Genomic DNA, 19883 nt, shown 5'->3' on the forward strand with positions numbered 1-19883 from the left:
GTTTGAACAAACTCCTCGGGAAAGACAAAGTTCAAGATGGTGACTCTTTCTCAAGTCCTCCAGGCCCTTCAACTTCAGGACTGGTTGGTGTCTCTCGACCTCAAGGATGCTTACTTCCATGTGCCGATCCATCCCAAGCACAAGTACCTGAGGTTCGCGGTTGGCGACTTGCACTTTCAGTTTCGGGTCCTGCCGTTCAGATTGACCTCCGCCCTGAGGGTTTTCACCAAGCTCATGGTGGTGGTGGTGGCAGCGCATCTCAGGAAAGGGGGGGATTCACGTCTACCCCTACCTGGACGATTGGTTGATCAGGGGGAGCTCTCCCGAGCAAGTCCTGGATCATCTGTCCGTCAGCTGCCACTCCCTTCACAGGCTGGGCTTCTCCCTCAATTTAAAGAAGTCCCATTTGAGACCAACGCAGCGGCTCCAGTACATCGGAGCATTGCTCGACACGTCACTGGGGCAGTGTTTTCCTCCTCAGTTGAGGGCTCTTCACATTCAGCAGATGGTGCACAAGTTTCAGCTTGCCCAGAATCTCCCAGCGTCCGAGTTCTTGAGACTGCTCGTCCTCATGGCATCCTGCATTCTTCTGGTGCCAGAGGCTCGCCTGCGGATGAGGTCTTTGCAGTGGGCACTCAAGCTCCAGTGGTCTCAGTCCTCCGGCAGGCTGTCGGACCCATTTTGGCTGCCCTGGCCAGAGGTGACGATCGTGACGGACGCATCCCTCACGGGATGGGGAGCTCATGCCAACGGGCTAACAGTCAGCGGTCGTTGGTCTCCGTCGGAGTCCAGACTCCATATCAATCTGTTGGAGCTGAGGGCCGTAAGGCTAGCCCTGAAGGCTTTTCTGCCGACTGTGCGCGGGAAGAGTATCCTGATTCTGACGGACAACACAGTGGCCATGCACTACCTCAACAAAAAGGGGGGGGAGGGGGCAGGGTCACTTCCGCTGTGCAGGGAGGCGATGCAGCTCGAGTTCTGGGCCATCCAGCAGGAAGTTTCGATCTCGGCAGTTCATCTGGCCGGAGACGACAACGAGCTGGCAGACGCTCTGAGCAGGCAGAGCACGATCTCTCACGAGTGGGAGCTGGCTCAGGAGATTCTCCTGGAGATCTTCGACCTTTGGGGGACCCCTCAAGTGGATCTCTTCGCCTCCAGTATCAACCGGAAGTGCGAAAGGTTTTGCTCGTGGGAATTTCCTCCAAGAGGAGCCTTAGGAGACGCGTTTGTGGTGGAGTGATCATTCCCACTGCTGTACGCGTTTCCTCCAGTCCCCGTCATCCCGCAAGTGTTACGGAGGTTCGGTTCCCGTATGATCCTCATTGCTCTGGCGTGGGCCCGGAGGACGTGGTACCTCGACCTTCTAGACTTGTCCATCTGCCCTCCACGTCGTCTTCCCTACCGAGATGATCTGCTCTCACGGGAGGGTGTGGGGGGGGTCAGGTTCTCCATCCAGAGGTCAGATCCCTCAATCTTCACGCTTGGCTTCTGAAAGGTTGAGGTATAAGGATTGGGACCTCCCTGAAGACGTGATGGAGGTGTTGCTCTCGGCCAGGCGGCCGCCAACAAAGTCTCTGTACCGTTGCCGTTGGAGAAAGTTCTGCGACAGGTGCATGAATGTGGATGCTTTTGAATGCGACATTCCCATGGTTTTCTTTTTTGCCTTCTTTGGCCCACAGGGGCTTGCAAGTGGGGACCATTAAAGGTTACCTGGCGGAGCTGTCCATATTTAAGCGCTCGTCTGAAGTGTTCCTATTTTAAGATTCCTTTAATTTTGCAGTTTTTGAAAGGGCTCACTAATATGTTCCCTCCGTCACCTTTTTTGGTGCCAGGTTGGGATTTGAACCTTGTTCTTAAGTTTCTTATGGGTGCTCCGTTTGAGCCTTTACATTCTTGCCCTTTGAGGCTGTTAACTCTGAAAACTGTGTTTTTGGTTGCGGTTACTTCCGCTCGCAGAGTGAGTGAGTTACAGGCACTTTCAGTTAAGCCACCCTTCACTGTGTTTCACAAGGACAGGGTTGTCCTTAGAGTTCGTCCTTCTTTTCTTCCGAAGGTGGTTTCGGATTTGCATTTGAGCCAGAAGGTTTTTCTTCCAGCGTTCTATCCTCCTCCACATCCTGTTAAGGAAGAGGAGAGGCTCCATAGGCTTGATCCTCGGAGAGCGTTGAGCTTTTATATTTCGCACATGTCCCGGGTTAGAGTGGACGATCAACTTTTCGTTGGTTACGCTGGAAAGCATTTGGGACAAGCTGTGACGAAACAGACTTTGTCTCGTTGGATTATTTTAGCTATCTCCGAGTGTTACCGCTTGGCGGGTAAGGACCCTCCGGCTGGCTTGCGGCCCCATTCTACCAGAGGAGTGGCTGCGTCTACTGCCCTGCAGAGGGGAGTTCCTATTCGTCACATCTGTGATGCAGCCACCTGGGCTTCAGTACATACTTTTGTACGTCACTATACCCTTGATTCCATCAGAGGGCAAGATCTGGCAAGGCAGTTCTCTATTCCGCAATTTGATTGGGCATGCTAAATTTGTATTCTAAATTCTTTCCCACCTCCTTGCTTGGTACTGCTTTAGGAGTCTGTCATAGATATGGAATACGTCGGAGGACCCAATCCCCTCGAAGAACAAGTTACTTTCTTACCTGGTAACGTTCTTTCGATGGGATGGTCCGACAACGTATTCCATATCGCTCCCTCCCTGCCTTCCCCGCTGCAGAATTTCTTTTGCGATTGCAGCTTGCGTTCTGCAAGGCCTTGTGTGTCTGACTGGTAGAAAACTGGTGGCACACGTTCTGGGAAAAAACTATAACTGAGGCTATGGGCGTTGTGGGTCCTACTTATCACATCGGGTGACGTCGCCCGTCGGAGGAGGTCCTCAGGGACGGCGCATCGAAGTCATCGACGCAGACGCCAAAGATTTTCCGAAGCAGCACAGCTGTGGACATTACCTGTCAAAGATATGGAATACGTCGTCGGACCATCCCATCAAAAGAACGTTACCAGGTAAGAAAGTAACTTGTTCTTTTGTTGTATTAAGAGTAAGATAATGGGCGGACATCCATGATTTAACGGCTGTTAAAGGTGAAGAAAGCTGAGGGTGAATATCTGAGGAAAAAGAGGAGAAAGACAGACAAATCTAGTTGTCATCAGCATAGAAGTGGTGAGATGGACAAAAGGAAGAAATGAGTTTAGCAAGAGGATAGGTGTAAAGGGAAAAGATGAAAGGCCCTAAGACTGACCCTTGTGGAACACCGTGAGCAAGAGGATAAGGATCAGAAGTTGTTCCACCCAAGAGACAGAGAACCTCCGATGGGATAGATGAGATTTAAACCAGGAAAGAACAGAACCAGGGAACCCAAAAGAGGATGGAGAAGTAAGCAGTTTGATAAAGTGGCTTACAAGCCGGTAGTTTAAAAAAAATATATTATTTTTTGCCTGGTTTCCTGTTAAACAAAAACCTTTTATAGTTCAAGTAGTAATGCTGTCCGAGTGTTTCACCCATAGCGGATATTGTTCCCAGCCTTGGAGGCTCATTTGTTCTCTGCTTGGAAGGCTGGACTCCTTCCCAGGTGGACTGGACATACCACCCAGACGATGGGTGGGAACTGGTGTTTCTAGTGAAGTTCTTTCAAAACAATGGGGAAGGGGGTGAGGAGTCCCAAAAGGGATAACCTTCCTGGAGTCTTTTTGTTTTTAGGCCGATGGGAGAGGGGGTATAGTGTAGCTCAGCAGAGGATCTGACCCCACTGCAAGGGTCCTGCAATCTTGAATGTAGGCCACTCTGCCCTCCTTTGACGCAATTTCCCTCAGACAGCACTCTGGTAGCTGACATCCAAAGGCAACACCCTTGTTACAGCAGCAAGGGTTGGCCCCTTACATAAGATGTGGTATGGGCCAATCCGCTTTGGCAAACTCACTGTGTAAGGAAGTGACAACACCCTGTCCCCAACTTAATTAAAACCTCTTGGGACTCTTCTTGAGCAAAGATCCTGCTGAAGAATCCTTTCTAAGGATTTCAGTGGAACATTGTTGGTGTAAACTCCACAGCTATGGGGTGAAGATAAGTATCTGTGAGGAGGGACCCGTCTCTGACCCTCATCCCTTTAAACCACTTTGGGGGAACATTTGAGACGGCCTTCCTGGTGCTGGAACACTGGTACCCAGAACTCTGCTGAAGTGGGGAAACCTGCTAGTGTTCCTGGCAACCTTCCTGACTTTAAAGAGCAGAAGGATGCCCACCTCAGCCCCTTTCACCTGTGACCCTGCACAGGGCCCTGCAGCACTCCAGGGTCAAAGGAATCGATTTTGTGATATCTCTGCATCTTTGACCGGCTGCAAACAGATTTGAGAGCCTTCGAGATGCTGCAAGGATCACTGGGTTGAGACACTGGATCCATCACCTGCCTGTTTCACATCTTCTTTGCGCTTAAAGCACATTGGGTCCATTAACGCTTTTCTGTAGCCACAGTTGATCCAGCTTACGGCTGGAGTGGAATCTCTGCAGTCAAAACAGTGTCCGAGCCTTGGATCTGCACATCAGCGCTGATCCCGAGCTTCTTTGAGCCTCAAGCTGGCACAATTTGTAGAATTGTCTGCATTGCTGTAGCCTGTCAAACTGGTCCCACTGACGCGACTCACTGGAAAGTGACCAGAAGCCTGGCTTGACCATCAAGCTCCTAAAACAATCCATTAAGCTGTCTCTGGTGGCTCTGCCCCTCTGGACTTGTTCTATATGCCTTAGTGACGTTTAAGACACCACTCTTGAACTTAGAGTTTGACAGTAAATCTGTTGATTTTATCACCAAAATAGTTTGCAGTTACTGCCACTCTGTCCTGTGGGCGTACCACGAGATTGAGTGGTGGTATTGTGGTGTTGAACAACCCTTCGATACAATCTGCCTATTTTAAGGACTCCATTGGAATTTTTCGCAGTTTTACCGCGAGCAGCAATTCAGTGTAGTATTTTTAGCCTTGTAATTGAGGATTTGCCTGCAGCATTATGCTGGAGTAAAAAATCCTTCACCAAAATCAGAATTTGGTGGTATAATTAACATGGTGGTAATTTTGTTACTGCGAAAAAAGGACTGTAACTGATTGGCCAAATTCTTAATGAGGCCCATATTCTTCAACCTGCTGCAAAGACCATTTCCCTGCACCCTCCTGTGTTTGCGGTATCTTCTTGTATTCCATTACAGACGTGGGTTGCTAGTGGTTTTACGTTTTTGTCCTCTTTTTATGTTGGTACTACAGTACTATTGTTTTGGATGCATCCTTGCTGGCTCTCACTTAAATGTTATAGCCTGCCCTCGACCCATGCTACCTTGGAGGCAATCGTGTATCATTCATGTTGTGGCTTTTTATCACTGCTGGTTTAGTAGTAATGTGGACCTGAGCAGGTAGAAAACACTACTTCCCCCTGTACTCTCCCGAGCAGTAGTCCTTTTGTCCCGCACCTGTGATTCTTGTAGCTCTGCCGCCTCCTGGAATAGCGACCATGGCTAGGCCTGCAGAGCTTTGGGTTGATTTAAAAGTGAGCGCATTGGCTGCAGCTGTTCGAGGGGGATGTTGGAGCTATGAGCGCCACTACAACATTTTTGCATCCACCCTCATGGAGGCACTAATTTGAATCGCCAGTGGCATGCATCTGTCAAGACACCATGAGGCAGGTGAATTGACTGGTGGTGAGCCTCCTATGCTTGTGTCCCAGCAGTAGCCCTGCTCCCACATGGACCCAGCCTAATATGGCAGCTGCCATCTCGTCTGATGGGAGATGTCTGGAAGAGGAGGATGACAATGTGGCCCTTCTTGATGCTGGAGTGCCGTCCAACAACCTGTTCCCTGATCCTCCTGCAGCCAGTGTGTTGTTGGAAGGGTTTGTACAAACTTGCCTGGAAATGATTTGGTGGGGTGGCATTGCTGGGAGAACGAACCTACAGGACTTGGTTGGGGAGCCCATGTGAAGAGTGGTGGGATGGGACGAGGCAGGCGGAAGGCTGGTTTTCTCCTGGGCGACAAATCTCAGTGCGGGTGAAAGAGTGCAATGCTGAGGGCCTCCTGTGAACCTTCTGTTGCTGCCCCTTGTACCTAGCCTGGTATGGCAGTCTGGTGGTACTCGGATCACGGTCATGGTGGGGTGGCTGTCACCAGTTCTTAATACTGTGGGTACAGGGTGCCCATCTCGGAAGGCACCAATATCCTCTGTGGGACCTGTACCTGGTGTGATGGTCTGACTGACGAGGGTGTGTGGTGCCTGCCACTCCTCCCCAATTATGCACGCTCCCCAGCTGCTAGTGCCTACCTGCTAATTACAGCCTTTGTACACCTAGATGGCCTTTGAGACTGCCACAGATTGATGGTACCCTTGCAGCATTCATGAAAGGTCCTTCCGGGTCATTCTGCTTGCACTCCTCAGACGAGTGCACAGAGATTTGAAGGGTTGCTGTTCGCAGGCTGCCAGGGTGCGTGGAGGTGACGTGTGGATCCATTAGGGCGAGCCCTTCATCTGGGTCCACCGTCTCATCAGAAAGGACCATCTCCAACAATGTTTACAGTCCTTGGAATAGAAGCTAACTGAAACCGTTCAGCCCAGTTGAAACAGTTTAGACTAGGTCCTCTGAAAATTATCTCGGGCATTCAAGCTAAAAATCAAGCAAGCGGGCTTAGTCTCCACCTACCAGGGCTGATCAAACTACTTCAGGAATTGAAATGCATCTCGAATGAGGTTGGCCTTAACTGTGAAGACCTTGTAGAATTGGTCAAGCAGGGACAATCTGTGTATTAAAAAAAAAAAGAAAATTAAACCGGGCTGGCTTTAATGTACTATGCACGCTAACCATGAAGACATTTCCTCAGAGTGCACATATAGGGTTAGCATGCAATGCCAAGAGCCAGGTGAAATTTCTAGGCGCTTTGTCACTCTGTTCTGCTCGATCGGACATGCAGGCTTATCGAGACCGAGCGCACTGTACCCTAAATAAAGAGCTTTCAGGGAAATCCCGGGCGAACATTTAAAAGGTTTACAGACACTGCTTGTTAATTGGGTCAAACTCCTCTGTTTAAGATGCATCATCTTGTGCGTCTTCTAAAATTGTAGTCGGGTTTCGAAGAATGAGGGGGTGGGGGAGAGAGGGTATGTAAGGGTAACGTTGTTTTAACTCCATATTGATAAGAAAGCGTTTGACTCGCATGCTGTTTACAGATTATTCAGGCACTGACTGCAACTTCCATCAGGAGGGGGGTTAAATTAATTTTCACCAGCTATTCCATAGTATGCAGCAGAATTTGTTTTAGCGAAATGGTGACCCCAAAATATAATCTTCTTGCTCTGCAGACTCTCGCCCAATACAATGGTGACTCCACACAAGAAGAGCATGCTGGGAAACGGGAATTATGATGTGAATGTCATCATGGCTGCACTACAGACCAAAGGATATGAAGCAGTGTGGTGGGATAAGCGGAGGTAATGAGAGTTAAGAACATCTTCTACACACCACATGCCTGGCTAGGAGGGTCTTCTGCAACTTCTAAATAGCTATGCAGTGTCTTTTATGGGGGTCGTGCCATTTAGGTGAGAGAAAAGAGGGGGTTTGGTGGTATTTGCCTGCCAGAAGTGTGCTTGCGAACTAATTGGTTATTCATCTTGCAACTGTGCAAAGCTTTGCATTGTGGGGTTACTGGGCCATGTATGTATGTATGTATGTGTGTGTGTGTGCGATTCCTGCCCAGGACTGATGGGAGTACAGTGGTAAAACTGTCAATTGATATGTTATCCCATCACTTATACTCTTGTCTTTGCATCCTGTTCCTTGCACCTTGCCCATCAGGGACGTGAGCATCATTGCACTCTCTAGTGTGACCGGTCTGATCATGAACCTTCCCTCCAGCGTGTCATGGGGCCCAGTGAAACTCCCACTCAAGCGGCAGCATTGGATCTGTATCCGTGAAGTGGGGGGCACATACTACAATCTAGACTCTAAGCTAAAGATGCCAGAGCGGATCGGCATGGAGGATGAGTTACGGTAAGTTCTGTGATGCCACATCACTGTCTCTACCTCATACAATGGCACTTCGGCTTTTATTCTTTTGCGTCTTTGTTCCATAGCATCAGTTATCCATCATTGCATTTTGCGTTTATGCCTTTTCCACTTATGACCTCTTGGTTACAACCTCTCTGTTACTGTGGCGCAATTACCACCTCAATGCCTACTAGTCCTTTCACGGCCCTCCAGCCCTCCCCCATCCACCACTTCCCCCATAGCTCTTTCAAAGTTTGTGGGTGTGTTGATTTGGGGGGGGTGGTAGAGGTTTTCCAAGTCCAGGCCCTCACTTTCTTGAAGTGTCATCAATCACGCCTCAAAACCTACTCTTCACTTCAGAAGTGCCCCAAAAAGTTGCACTTTGCCCATTCATTAAGTTAGCTGCTGAAAATAGTCACTTACGTGGTTCGGTTTGTATTGTGCAAATACATCTCACCTGGGTCAGTGTCTCCATGATTAGGCTTTTAGCTTATTTCGTGAGCGATCCTTGTTCAGAGTCTAGGCATAGCACGTTGAGATGAAAAGGTTAAAAACAGGAGTTTAGTCCCTAATCGCAAATATGACAACAGCAATGGAAAAAGCAAATTAACCATTTACTCTAGGTGCTGTGTTGGGACTGTCCAATTGTGGTCCAACACTACACCAGGCGTGTTATTAAAAGGGAAGCGTATACAGTTTCACCCCAAGTTTCATTATGCCAGTGGCATGTGTATTTCAGTATTTCAAACTGCAAACTGTCACTATGAAGTCGCCGTTTTTGGTTTTTCCTTTCTATAGACGTTACTTTTCATGCCAACTTTAGTCCTGTACAGGTGTTTGATTGCAATGTGCTCACGTAAACACTTCTGGGCCTTTCTGTTTGATTGCATGATGCAATATGTAATAGTTGGAACCCGTTTGGGGTTAATTTCCCTCTCCTAAATCAAACCAAACCACTTGAGTTTGCCAAATCCTTTGCAAGCAACTATGTTCGGTTGTGGTTTACATTAATCTCTGTAAACACGTTTAGTTCTCAATCTAGCATCCATTTGGCTAGCTACAACCCTCCTGTAGGGGAGTTGTGATCACTAATATAATTCAATACTGTTAGAAATAGGGTGGGCTGCGTAGGGGGAATGAGGAGGACATACGTTGAGAAGAAACTAATATGTATTTACAAAGCTGCATGTTGTGACTGGCATAGTTGGCCAGTGCAGGGTTGACGGAAATGATGCATGTAAATATAGAATGCAAGTGAGTGGCAATCTTGCACGTGTTCCAAGCGTGAAAGACCGCACTCATGGTTAGGGGGCTTAAAGATGTAGCCCTTGTTTTGAAATGAGAATGATGTACCTTCTCTGAAGAAGTCCGGTGACGGCTTGGTACTTTTCAGAAAGTTTTGGGCTCCTGCTCATGGTTCTGTCCTATTGCAAGTACAGCTCAACTAAGTTGTCTGCCCCTACGTGGGTTTCCCTTTGGTGCCACTCTAAATTGCTCTGCTGGCAAGAATTGGCAGTTGCAGCATCTAGTGAAGAAAGCTTGGTTCACTAGTCTTTTGTGGCTCCGTTCTCTGCTGTTGTGCCTCCAGATGCTTTGCACAGCTACACTAAGAACCTGCAGTTAAGCTGAAGCTGTCATAAGGGGCCTCATTACACGGTAGGCGGTAAACCATGGTGCTATTAGCACCATGGTTGCTGCCGGTACCATATCGGTACCACCATGGAGGAAAGGGGAATTACCACCCCATTCCAAGGTTGGCGGGGCGGTAATTCCCCCTTTCTCCAGCATGGGGTCTGGCATGGATTCACATGCTCATGAATATTCCCCGTCGTCAGGCTGTGAATCCTCGGTAAAGAAAAATCAGTATCCGTTTCGTTTCTGATCTGTCTTTCGTAGTAGTAACCAATCACTGATCTCTGCGTCATACTGACCACAGCCAATGACTGCCCCCTACCTAAGCCCCGCCTCTGGCAGCCATCTTCAGATTTTTACCACACGTTCAAGTGTTGGGAGTCCTCGTGCTTAGCTCTCGAGCTTTTACTGCGTGTTTCGTGCTTTTTCAGGTGAATTTTCACTTTTTTTCGGTTAATTGAGCTTCAAGCTCCACCGTTTCTACTCCCGTTAACGGCTATCCGTTACGGTATTTTCCTAGGCCCCTCAAGGGTGAAGATTTCGTCGAATCAACTTCTTGGAGGATTCCAGAAGATTTGCGGCCTACTTCGAGATGGCCCAGGACGCGAGTTCATCACCCGGACCCGAGCTGTTTCGCAGCTGCCCTGGATGCGGGCTGCAGAATGTGTTTAAGGAAGACGAACATTTGCGATGCCTCTACTGTCTTCATGGGGACAAGACTCATGTAGAGAAGGACTGCCAGTTCTGCAAGAACTTGTCGGAGCGGACCATGAGGGACCGTCGATCCCGTCTCGCCAGCTGGTTGGAGAAGGGCTCAACGGGTGAGAAGAAGAAAGGGTCCGAGCGGGCTTCTAAGTCCTGTGCGGGCACCCCGGCGATGGGGGCCCAACACCAGGGCAAGCGCCGCGAGTCCACTGGCTCCGGGAGCGCCGAAAGGTCGGGCTCTTCGGTCGCGAGGCAGGGCGCGCCTTCCCCGGCACCGTCAACCACGAGCCAGCGGTTCGGGGAAGAGGAAGTCCGAGACCCCGGGTAAGCTTCGGGAGAAGCCCCGTCTGAACTCGGAAGAGAGGAAGCGAGGCGTCGCCCCTCCCCCTAAGGAGAAGGCCCGGGACGCACCTAAGGTGGTGAAGGCCCCTACCCAGCAGGCAAAGGCCTCTATTGAGGCGATCGCGGTGACTCTGGCCAAGCCGGCAGAGACCCTGCCAGCGGAGAATGCCTCCGGGACTAGAGTTTCCCTGCCGCCAAGGAGGGAATTCTCTTTTCAGCCCATCGTCATGGCCACCATGATGGAAGAAGCGAGGGGGGGCACAGTAGCCTCCTCGAGCCTGGAGTCGGCCTCGGAGGAGGAACTGACCGAGGCCGTGAGGAATCTCGAAGTCCAATTCGAGAAGGTTCGATCCCGTAAGGAAGATCCTCGGGAGATAACCGAGGAAGAGCAGCCTTCCCTTCCGGCACAGCCGGAACCTAGGCCTCAGGATAGCTCGGTGGCCATTTTGTCTGCGATCCAGTCCTTATGCTCTGAGATAAGGACGAGATTACCATGGCCCAGGCCGGAGGACCCGCAACCTGGCCCGTCGGGAAATCCTCAGAACAAACGACGGAGGACCCAATCCTCTCCTCCACTCGCCCCCGTAAGGCCTACAGTTCCCTCCTCATCCTCCCACGAGTCGGGAGATGACGGTGCGATGGGCTCGACGACGGGTTCTGAGGGCGACGACGACGGAACGGGTCTCCCGTCGCACGGGCCTCGCCGCCCGACAAAATTGGCTCATTCCACGCCATGATCGCCAGGGCGTCCGAATTGTTCCAGCTCTGCCCGGAGGAGCAGAAAAAGAAAGTTTTCCTCTATCAGCGCCGGGAGGCCAAGAGGAAGACTGTCATCGCGGTGCCTCTAATCGATGACAAATGGGAGGAGGGCCTGTCGGTTCTCAAGAACCCCTCCACGGCACCAGCCAAACGGGACCGGTACGAGAAGAAGTACTGGGTCCCGGAAACCGCTCCCCTGTGCCCAGCCAACACCAGACTCGGTCATCTCGGCGGCGGCGAAGAAGAAAGCGGCGGGGTCAGGAGCCTCGACGTCGAATTCCCCGCCGAACGGCGAGGGAAAGAAGTTGGACGCCATGGGGCGGCGGGTCATTTCGTCGGCGGCGATGACGATCAAAGCGGCCAACGCCCTGGCGATCGTGGCCCGTTACGACAGGGAGCTCTGGTTTAAGCTGGCCCCCATATTGGACTTCCTACCGGACGACAAGAGGTCCGAGGCCCTGGAAATACTTCAGGAAGGCGAGGTGGCGTCGGACCACGCCATAACGGTGGCAACCGATATTGCCGATACCGGGTTCCGCCAGCTGGGCAACGGTGTTTGCCTACGACGACGGGGTTGGCTCCCGGCGTCCGACTTCCGTCAGGACGTCCAGACCAGGGTGTTGGACATGCCGTTCGACGGCAGCAACTTGTTCGGGAAGGCGGTGGACGAATCCCTCCAAGCCATAAAGACGGAGACGGCCCGCACCCTAGGACCCCTTCAGCAACGACGGCCCTTTCGGAGCTCCAGAGGCAGACAGGGTGCCTCCAAGGGATCCAGCGGTGGCTCGTCATCCTACCACCAGGCGGCACGCTCCTCGTCTCAGGAGGCCTACAGGGGTCGCGGCAAGCAGGGAGCACCTCACCGCCGTCGGCAAGGTGGCCAGGGCGCAAGGCCACCACCACCAAGCAGGACTGAACCGGCCGTGGTCTCGGGCCCCCACCGAGGCGCCCCAGTGGGAGGCCGGCTGACGAAGTTCGTCGGCGTGTGGAAGTCCATCTCCACCGACCGTTGGGTGCTGGATACCCTGGCAAGAGGACACTCTATCGAATTCCTGAAGAAGTGCCCTCACGTTCCACCTGTGGCCAGGAAGGAAAGTCACGTCCCGCAACTGCTGTTGGAAGTACGGGCGATGCTCAGGAAAGGCGCCATCGAGCTTGTCCCGAAGAGACTCCGGGGTGTACTCAAGGTACTTCCTCATCAGGAAGAAGACGGGCGGCTGGCGCCCCATCCTGGACCTTCGTCGTTTGAACAAATACATCAGGTCACAAAAGTTCAGGATGGTCACCCTCCAGCACATACTGGGACAGCTGGAGGAAGGCGACTTTCTATCGTCATTGGACCGGGAGGATGCATACTTCCACGTTCCCATCCTCAAAAGTCACTGAAAGTTCCTCCGGTTCGTCGTCCAGGGACGCCACTACCAATTCAGAGCACTGCCGTTCGGATTGAAGTCAGCCCCCAGGGTCTTTACCAAGTGCCTAGAACCTGTGGCGGCGCGGCTGCGCCTGCAGGGGATTCACGTCTACCCCTACCTGGACGACTGGCTCATCCGCTCAAGGACGAGGGAACTCGCCGTCGAACACACTGCAAGGACCGTCCAGCTACTCACAGACCTGGGATTCGCCATAAATTACCCAAAGTCCCACCTGGTGCCGTCGCAGGTGGCCCTGTTTCTGGGAGCGAAGCTCGATGCAGTGAGGCGCCTGGCGGCACCGATGGAAGAACAGACGAAGACCATTCTAGGCAAGGTGCAGCGCCTGCTAGCCACGGAAGTGGCCAGGGTGAGGTCCATCAAGTCCCTCCTGGGGATGATGTCCTCTTGCATCTGCCTGGTGCGCCTCTGCAGACTACGGATGCGCCCTCTTCAAGAATTTCTCGACGCCCGTTGGATGCAGGGGACGGGCACCTTCGAAGACTGGGTTCCCCTCAACGAGGTGTTCCGGCGGGCGATTCAGTGGTGGGGCGTTCGAGCGCACCTCACGGCGGGCAAGGACTTTCAGACGCCGGCGTACCAGGAGACGGTGTCGACGGACGCCTCCCTGGAAGGTTGGGGCGCCCACACCAGAGATCTCCACGCAAGAGGCCTCTGGCTCCCGGAGGAGAGGCTCCTGCACATCAACGTCCTGGAACTCCGAGCCGTGTTCTGGGCTCTCAAATCGTTCCTCCCGTCGCTCAAGGGCAAGGTGGTGCGGATCTTCACGGACAACACCACGACAATGTTTTACATACGGATGCAGGGAGGCACCAGATCCCCAACCCTATCCAAGGAGGCACAGGATCTGTGGCACTGGGCGGTCGCCCAGGGGATGTTCCTGGTTCCCTTCCACCTGGCAGGAGAAAGAAACACCATCACCGACTCGCTCAGCAGGGAGCTGCGCACGTGTCATGAGTGGGAACTGCGCCAGGATCAGGTGGATCAACTCTTCCGACGATGGGGCAAACCCCAAATCGACCTGTTCGCAACAGCGACGAACTCAGTGCAAGAGGTTCGCCAGCAGGTTTCCCCAGCCGAGAAGCATGGGCGATGCGTTCTCGTTCCCCTGGGACGGCCTATACCTGTATGCGTTCCCTCCGTTGCCGTTGCTGCTTCGACTCATCAACCAGCTCAAGAGGTCCCGGTGCAGGATGATCCTCGTCGCACCGGCGTGGCCGAGGCAGATCTGGTTCCCGGACCTTCTGGACTTTTCAACGTCCCCTCCCATCAAGCTGTCGGCGGACGCGGACCTTCTCTCCAGAGAAGGAGGCGCCATCTTCCACCACGACCCGGCGTCGCTGAACCTGCAGGCTTGGCTCCTGCAGCGCTAGAGTTTGGAGGCTACGATATACCGGCTGATTGCAGAGAGGTTCTTGCAAAGGCCAGGGCGTCCTCGACTCTCAAATGCTACTGTCATAAGTGGAAGAGGTTCTCTATCTGATGCCGAGCACAGAAGATCAACCCCCTACGGATTACGGCCCCTCAAGTGCTGCCGTACCCGCTATCGCTGGCAAAGGCTGGGCTAGCCCATGCCTCCATTAAGATTCATCTGGCGGCGATCTCCAGATATATCAGAACCACAGGACGGACGTCCCTGTGGTCCCATCGACTGGTAAAAGAGTTTATGAAAGGACTGTTCGGGTCGTTCACGCCGGTCAAGGCCCCGGCCCCGGCGTGGGAACTTAACGTGGTGCTGACCAGGCTCATGGGGCCCCCATTCGAGCCGATGCACTCCGCACCGATGAAGTTTGTGTCGTGGAAGACTGCATTCCTGGTGGCCATTACCTCCGCACGACGAGTGGGAGAGATCCAGGCCCTATCCTGCAAAGCAACGTGCCTCGAGGGTGGTGCTTAGGACGAACCCCTCCTTTATGCCCAAGGTGCCGTCGGACTTCCATCTTAACGAGCCCTTGGTGTTACCTGTTTTCTTCCCGTCTCCTTCGTCGCTGTCCGAGAGGACTTTGCACTCGCTGGATGTGGCTAGAGCGCTGAAGTTCTACGTGGACCGCACGAAAAGTTTTCGCAGGACGTCACAGCTATTCGTGAACTTTGGACCTGTGAACCAAGGGAAGGCTCTCTCGAAGTCTTCGATTTCCAGATAGCTCTCCGGCTGCATCATGCACTGCCACCGGTTGGCTAACCGACCGCTGCCAGGCCGTCCGAGAGCCCATTCGACCAGAGCGATCGCTGCTACTACGGCGTTCTTATCTGGTGTGCCTCTGCTGGACATCTGCAGGGCTGCTATGTGGAGGTCGACGCACACCTTCACGAGATTCTACTGCGTCGATCGGGATTCCAGGGAGGAGTCCAGGGTCGGCCAAGCAGTGCTGCGCAACCTGTTCGCTTAAGGTGAGCCTGGTGAGGAGGTAAGAGATGCTTAATGTTGAGTTTTTGTATTGCTTAATTTTGAGCCTTTGGCCACCCCCCCCCGTGGTTGTGCATGTGTGTACTGCTATTTATTCTTATATTCATGAGCATGTGAATCCATGCCAGACCCCATGCTGGAGAAGGAACAAGTTACTTACCTGTAACTGTTGTTCTCCAGCATGGGTCTGGCATGGATTCACATGCGAACCCTCCCGCCTACCCCTCTGCGGCTCTTCACTTCGTTATACTGCCACTTCACGTGCTACCAAATCTGAAGATGGCTGCCAGAGGCGGGACTTAGGTAGAGGGCAGTCATTGGCTGTGGTCAGTATGACGCAGAGATCAGTGATTGGTTACTACTACGAAAGACCGATCAGAAACGAAACTGATATTGATTTTTCTTTACCGAGGATTCCCAGCCTGATGACGGGGAATATTCATGAGCATGTGAATCCATGCCAGACCCATCCTGGAGAACAACAGTTACAGGTAAGTAACTTGTTCCTTCTCCATGGCCCTTCCCCATTCCCATGTTTGCCCCATAGGGCATAATGGGAATTGGGAAGGAGCTAATTACGGTACCGTAATTGGCACCAAGGTCCCTTTGCGGGTCCCAACTTTAACAGCTGGTCTACACCAGCCGTTAAGGTCGGGTCCCGCAAAGGGACCTCATAGTAAGGCGGTAAGGGTTAACGGTCACCGGTACCCTTACCGGTGACCGTTAACCCTTACCACCTTCCGTGTAATGAGGCCCAAGATATTTGGGGCAAGCTAGTAAATTCCACATTTGTCTTAATGGAAGCCCAGCCATCTTGTTTGGGTATTTGGAAAAGTGTCAGAAGTGGTACTGCATCTCCAGTTTATTAACACTGCCCAGGGTTCAGATGCGGATTTTGAGCTCAATTGCTTTGATGGCCCTTAGTATCCTGTTGAGGTGTGCCCAACTGCAAGGACTGAGCTGGCTGATTCCAAGTGCACATCTTAAGTAGTTTATTCCAGCTCCTCGTTTTAACTCCTTTTGAGACCTCCCCAACAGCGCACATGTTGAAACCTTAATCATGTCTGTTATGCTAGCTTGAACAGGTGTGGGGGTTACGTGGGCGTTGCACATCTAGTTTTCTCGGATTTGACACTTGGAAATGTCAATTGATAGTAACCAGTACTCGGTGATCTGGCCCTTAACGCGTCTGTCCCTCTTTGTTTCTAGGTCATTTTTGAAATGCCAGCTGCGAGGGAAAAACTGTGAGCTGCTATTGGTCGTACCAGAGGAGGTGGAGGCCCATCAGTGCTGGAGATTGGACGTTTGATGCTCAGAGGCCTTATCATTCATCCATTGTGTGGCTGGACACAAAATGGAGCTGGAAAGGGGGCTTGAACATGCTCTTTGTTTCCTTAGTACAGATTCATTTCTCCTATGCTCCACCCTAAAAACAGACCTTTGTCTCCTGAGACATTTGCTTGAGAGGGGAGCTCTCTCAACACTTATGCAGATATATTCTGATAGTAACCTCTCCGCGAATAAACTTCTATCCATCATTCTATATGCATTGGGTGCTACTGTGCCTCTTGTGCCTCTGCTGTGCTGGAGGCAGAAGACACTGTCTTATTTTTATGTGGCGCGTGAGGGGTGAGGGTTCCTCCCTAAAACATCTACTGCTTAATGTACTTGTATGTTCTTATTTGTCCAGGAGCACAGCCTGCATGAGGCAAATCTCCCAGCTCACTCCTAATTCAAATGCCATTTTGCAAAAATCTGTCTCGGGCTGGAGGTGATGTACTGTTTTGTTTTGCTGCACTGGGGTCTTTGGCACACAATTGTTCTGCACACCGTTTCTTTAAGGTAAGATGTTTTCTTGGACGGTGGACTTCTTCCCTGGGTCCAGTTTGTATTCCAGTGCCCTGTTTAGGCTTTTAAGGGAGCCCACCTTGGGGTAATCTTCGAGGAAGAGCACTGCAGTCTGCTTGGACCCTCTGTAGAATGAAGATTTCCTTCCGTAGTAGTGTGGGGGCATACAACTTGCTTTACTGGAATTTGTTTTTGGGATGGGGTAGGTTGGTTTTCCTTTCCAGTCCCGCTTTTGGATTATAAACCAGTTGCGATGGTTGGTGTGCAGGCACAAACAGAGTTTAGGGGGTGTGCTGGGTTTGTATTCCCAGGAATGAGGTGGACAATGACTGTCGCGACGATCCAAAAATATCCGAACTGGGAGCTCTTGTTTCCGTGACCAGGAGTTCCCTCTCCTCAACAGACTTGCCTTGGTATTGCTGTCTGTGATCTGAATGACTTGTCGCTTCTGTGTACGATCTCTTTGCACATTTTCTCCCTACGAGAGTTGCCCTGTTGGCTATACCTTTTTTCCTTTTGACTGGTGGGTAAAGTTCAGGTAGGGCAGTGGTCTTCTGTTGTGAGAATACAAGATTGCTTCGGTTATCCTGAGGCCAGCTTGGCATCTTATCCCACCCCCACTCCAGATAACCAAAATGTGTTAAACCAAAATAAAATATTGTCCGAGAGCAGCCAAGAATGAGGCACATATAATCTACGTATGTAGAAATCGCTAACATCTCTGAAACCTGAAGGGCACCGAAGCCGATTTCTATCTAATGGCAAAATATATTTTGTGACGCATTGGTTCTACTGATCCATGGGGCTGCAACCAACGAAACTCCTAAATCTTCAGACTATTTGGGACAGGTTCTAGGCATTGCAGCAGTCTGTGAATCATTGTTGCATTAAACCATAGAAGTTCATGTTTTGTGCACCCGTGGTGGGAGACCTCAATTCGAGACATGTGCTGGCACTTGCTCCCATCATTGCTGCATGCTTCTTGTGCCGTTCAGTAAGCTGAAACTAGCAGCCCTGTGAGCCATTGCGTTTTGACTGAGGTGGATTTTTCATGTCTATGTATTTAGTTAGTCCTTTCAGCCAATTTCCTTTATGTATTTGTTTTGTGAAGTTTTAGTTCATCTACCACGTCATTATTTTTCTCCCCCTGCATCAAGTGGTCTTCATTCACAACCCATGCCTGGATCTCGTTGGTAGTAGTTGCATCTCCGTTTCGAAGGCATTTATCGAAACTGCTTTCTCCAAGCCTCCCAACTCTTCTTGCGTCCGCCATAAGATTGTGTGGTCAAGTGTTTTGGAGTTTGGCTGGTGGAGTCTTTCTTGGTGAGAGGAGAACGTTCAGAGGCCTTTTGAGACGAATTCCTCTCAGCTGCGGCTGGGCGAAACTGAGGTTGCTAGTTTTCCATAATATGGATCAATGAGGCTCAAACATTTGGTAATCTCTGTCCTTCATTGCGCCTATATTAGTGGCTTAGCTGGGTGGTAGTCCAATTTGTGGCTACTACCGGAGGTCAAATCTACTTTACTGGTAGACCTCATAGAAATCTTGTTTGCTGTGCTCTTACCACAGGTTGCCCTATGCAAATCCCTGCTGCAGATAACTCTCTGCTCTTTACAAGCAAATATATTTCACATTATAGGTCAGCTGTGAGTCAACTGATTATTTTCGTTTATTTTTTATGTCCATGGAACCTCGAAGAAAATGGTGACCAAGAGAAACAACTAGGCTGCACACAGGGGACTTGTTTGCACTTTTCCTCAGCACAATTATTTTGTAGTACCTCAAAGCTACTTGCGAGTTTTGAGAGGAACAAATGATATCCTTTATATATAAAGGGATGCTTGAGAAACTGTCAGACTTAAAATGTCTGTCTTACATCTGTTAACTCGCTCAACTGTACGTAGTTCCACGCCATGTTTGGTGGCAAATTGGGAAAGATTGCCACTGTTCTAGGTCTTTAGCTTTGGGGAGGTCCGTGGAGGGGGTGGGATGGATCTTCAGTGATTCAATTTTATTTGAAATCAGACCTGCCATTCAGTGGGGGAAGCCGCATAGAAAATGTGTTTGCAAGCCAACATCCATGATCTCCCAATGCCTCTTTCGTCATTTTGCACTCTGTCAAATCCACCTAGGTAGAAGCTATCACAAGGGCTAATCTGGACAGTAGTGGTTGTGTTCCAGCCAAGGTTTGGAGTGGTTTGATGAATGATGTAGTCTGTGGATTGTTGGTTGCAATACAAAACAAATTCTTCAGCAACATTTTAGCTAATAAAAGCACTTGGTGGTTAAGCAGTTGACCTGAGAAAAAGTGGGGAGGAGGGCATGTTGCTATGGGATTAGCCATGCAGCCAACTTTTCAATGTGTTTCTTGATTACTGTAAGGCACAGGTGAGATCTACCTTGCCTGTGTGCTCGTCCCATCCTCTTTATGCAAACAATTGGATACCTGTAGGATGGGTCATATTTTTATTTGGTTGAAACCTTTATGAATGTTTTACGTGTGGCCATATTGGTGTCCTAGTCTATGCTGTGGGAATACTGTCTGCGCCGACTGCCACATTCTGCCCCCTCACCACAACTCCACCTTGGGGGAAATTAACCAATTCGGTAGCATTTTCTTGGCCAATTTACCATGGCACCGATCGAATGCTGCAGCATTCAACATCTTACCTATGATGAGAACTGATTGGTTCTTTTGGGACTGCTAATGCTGTATCATTCCCTGTGGTACAGTCATAATC

The 19883-nt window shown here is 50.9% G+C and overlaps 1 protein-coding gene across 1 annotated transcript in view; it reads left to right on the forward strand.

Moving 5' to 3' along the window:
* The window catches only part of JOSD1 (Josephin domain containing 1), a 160979-nt gene extending 144144 nt beyond the window's left edge, over nt 1–16835 (forward strand). Inside the window, exons 3-5 of the mRNA XM_069652966.1 lie at nt 7331–7459; nt 7824–8018; nt 16503–16835. Of these exons, the coding sequence (XP_069509067.1) occupies nt 7331–7459; nt 7824–8018; nt 16503–16602 (424 nt within the window). The 3' untranslated portion in view covers nt 16603–16835. The remainder of the gene's footprint in view (nt 1–7330; nt 7460–7823; nt 8019–16502) is intronic.
* Nucleotides 16836–19883: the final 3048 nt, after the last annotated feature.

Source organism: Ambystoma mexicanum, chromosome 3q (assembly GCF_040938575.1).
Source record: "Ambystoma mexicanum isolate Mex_15411 chromosome 3q, UKY_AmexF1_1, whole genome shotgun sequence".
NCBI lineage: Eukaryota > Metazoa > Chordata > Amphibia > Caudata > Ambystomatidae > Ambystoma > Ambystoma mexicanum.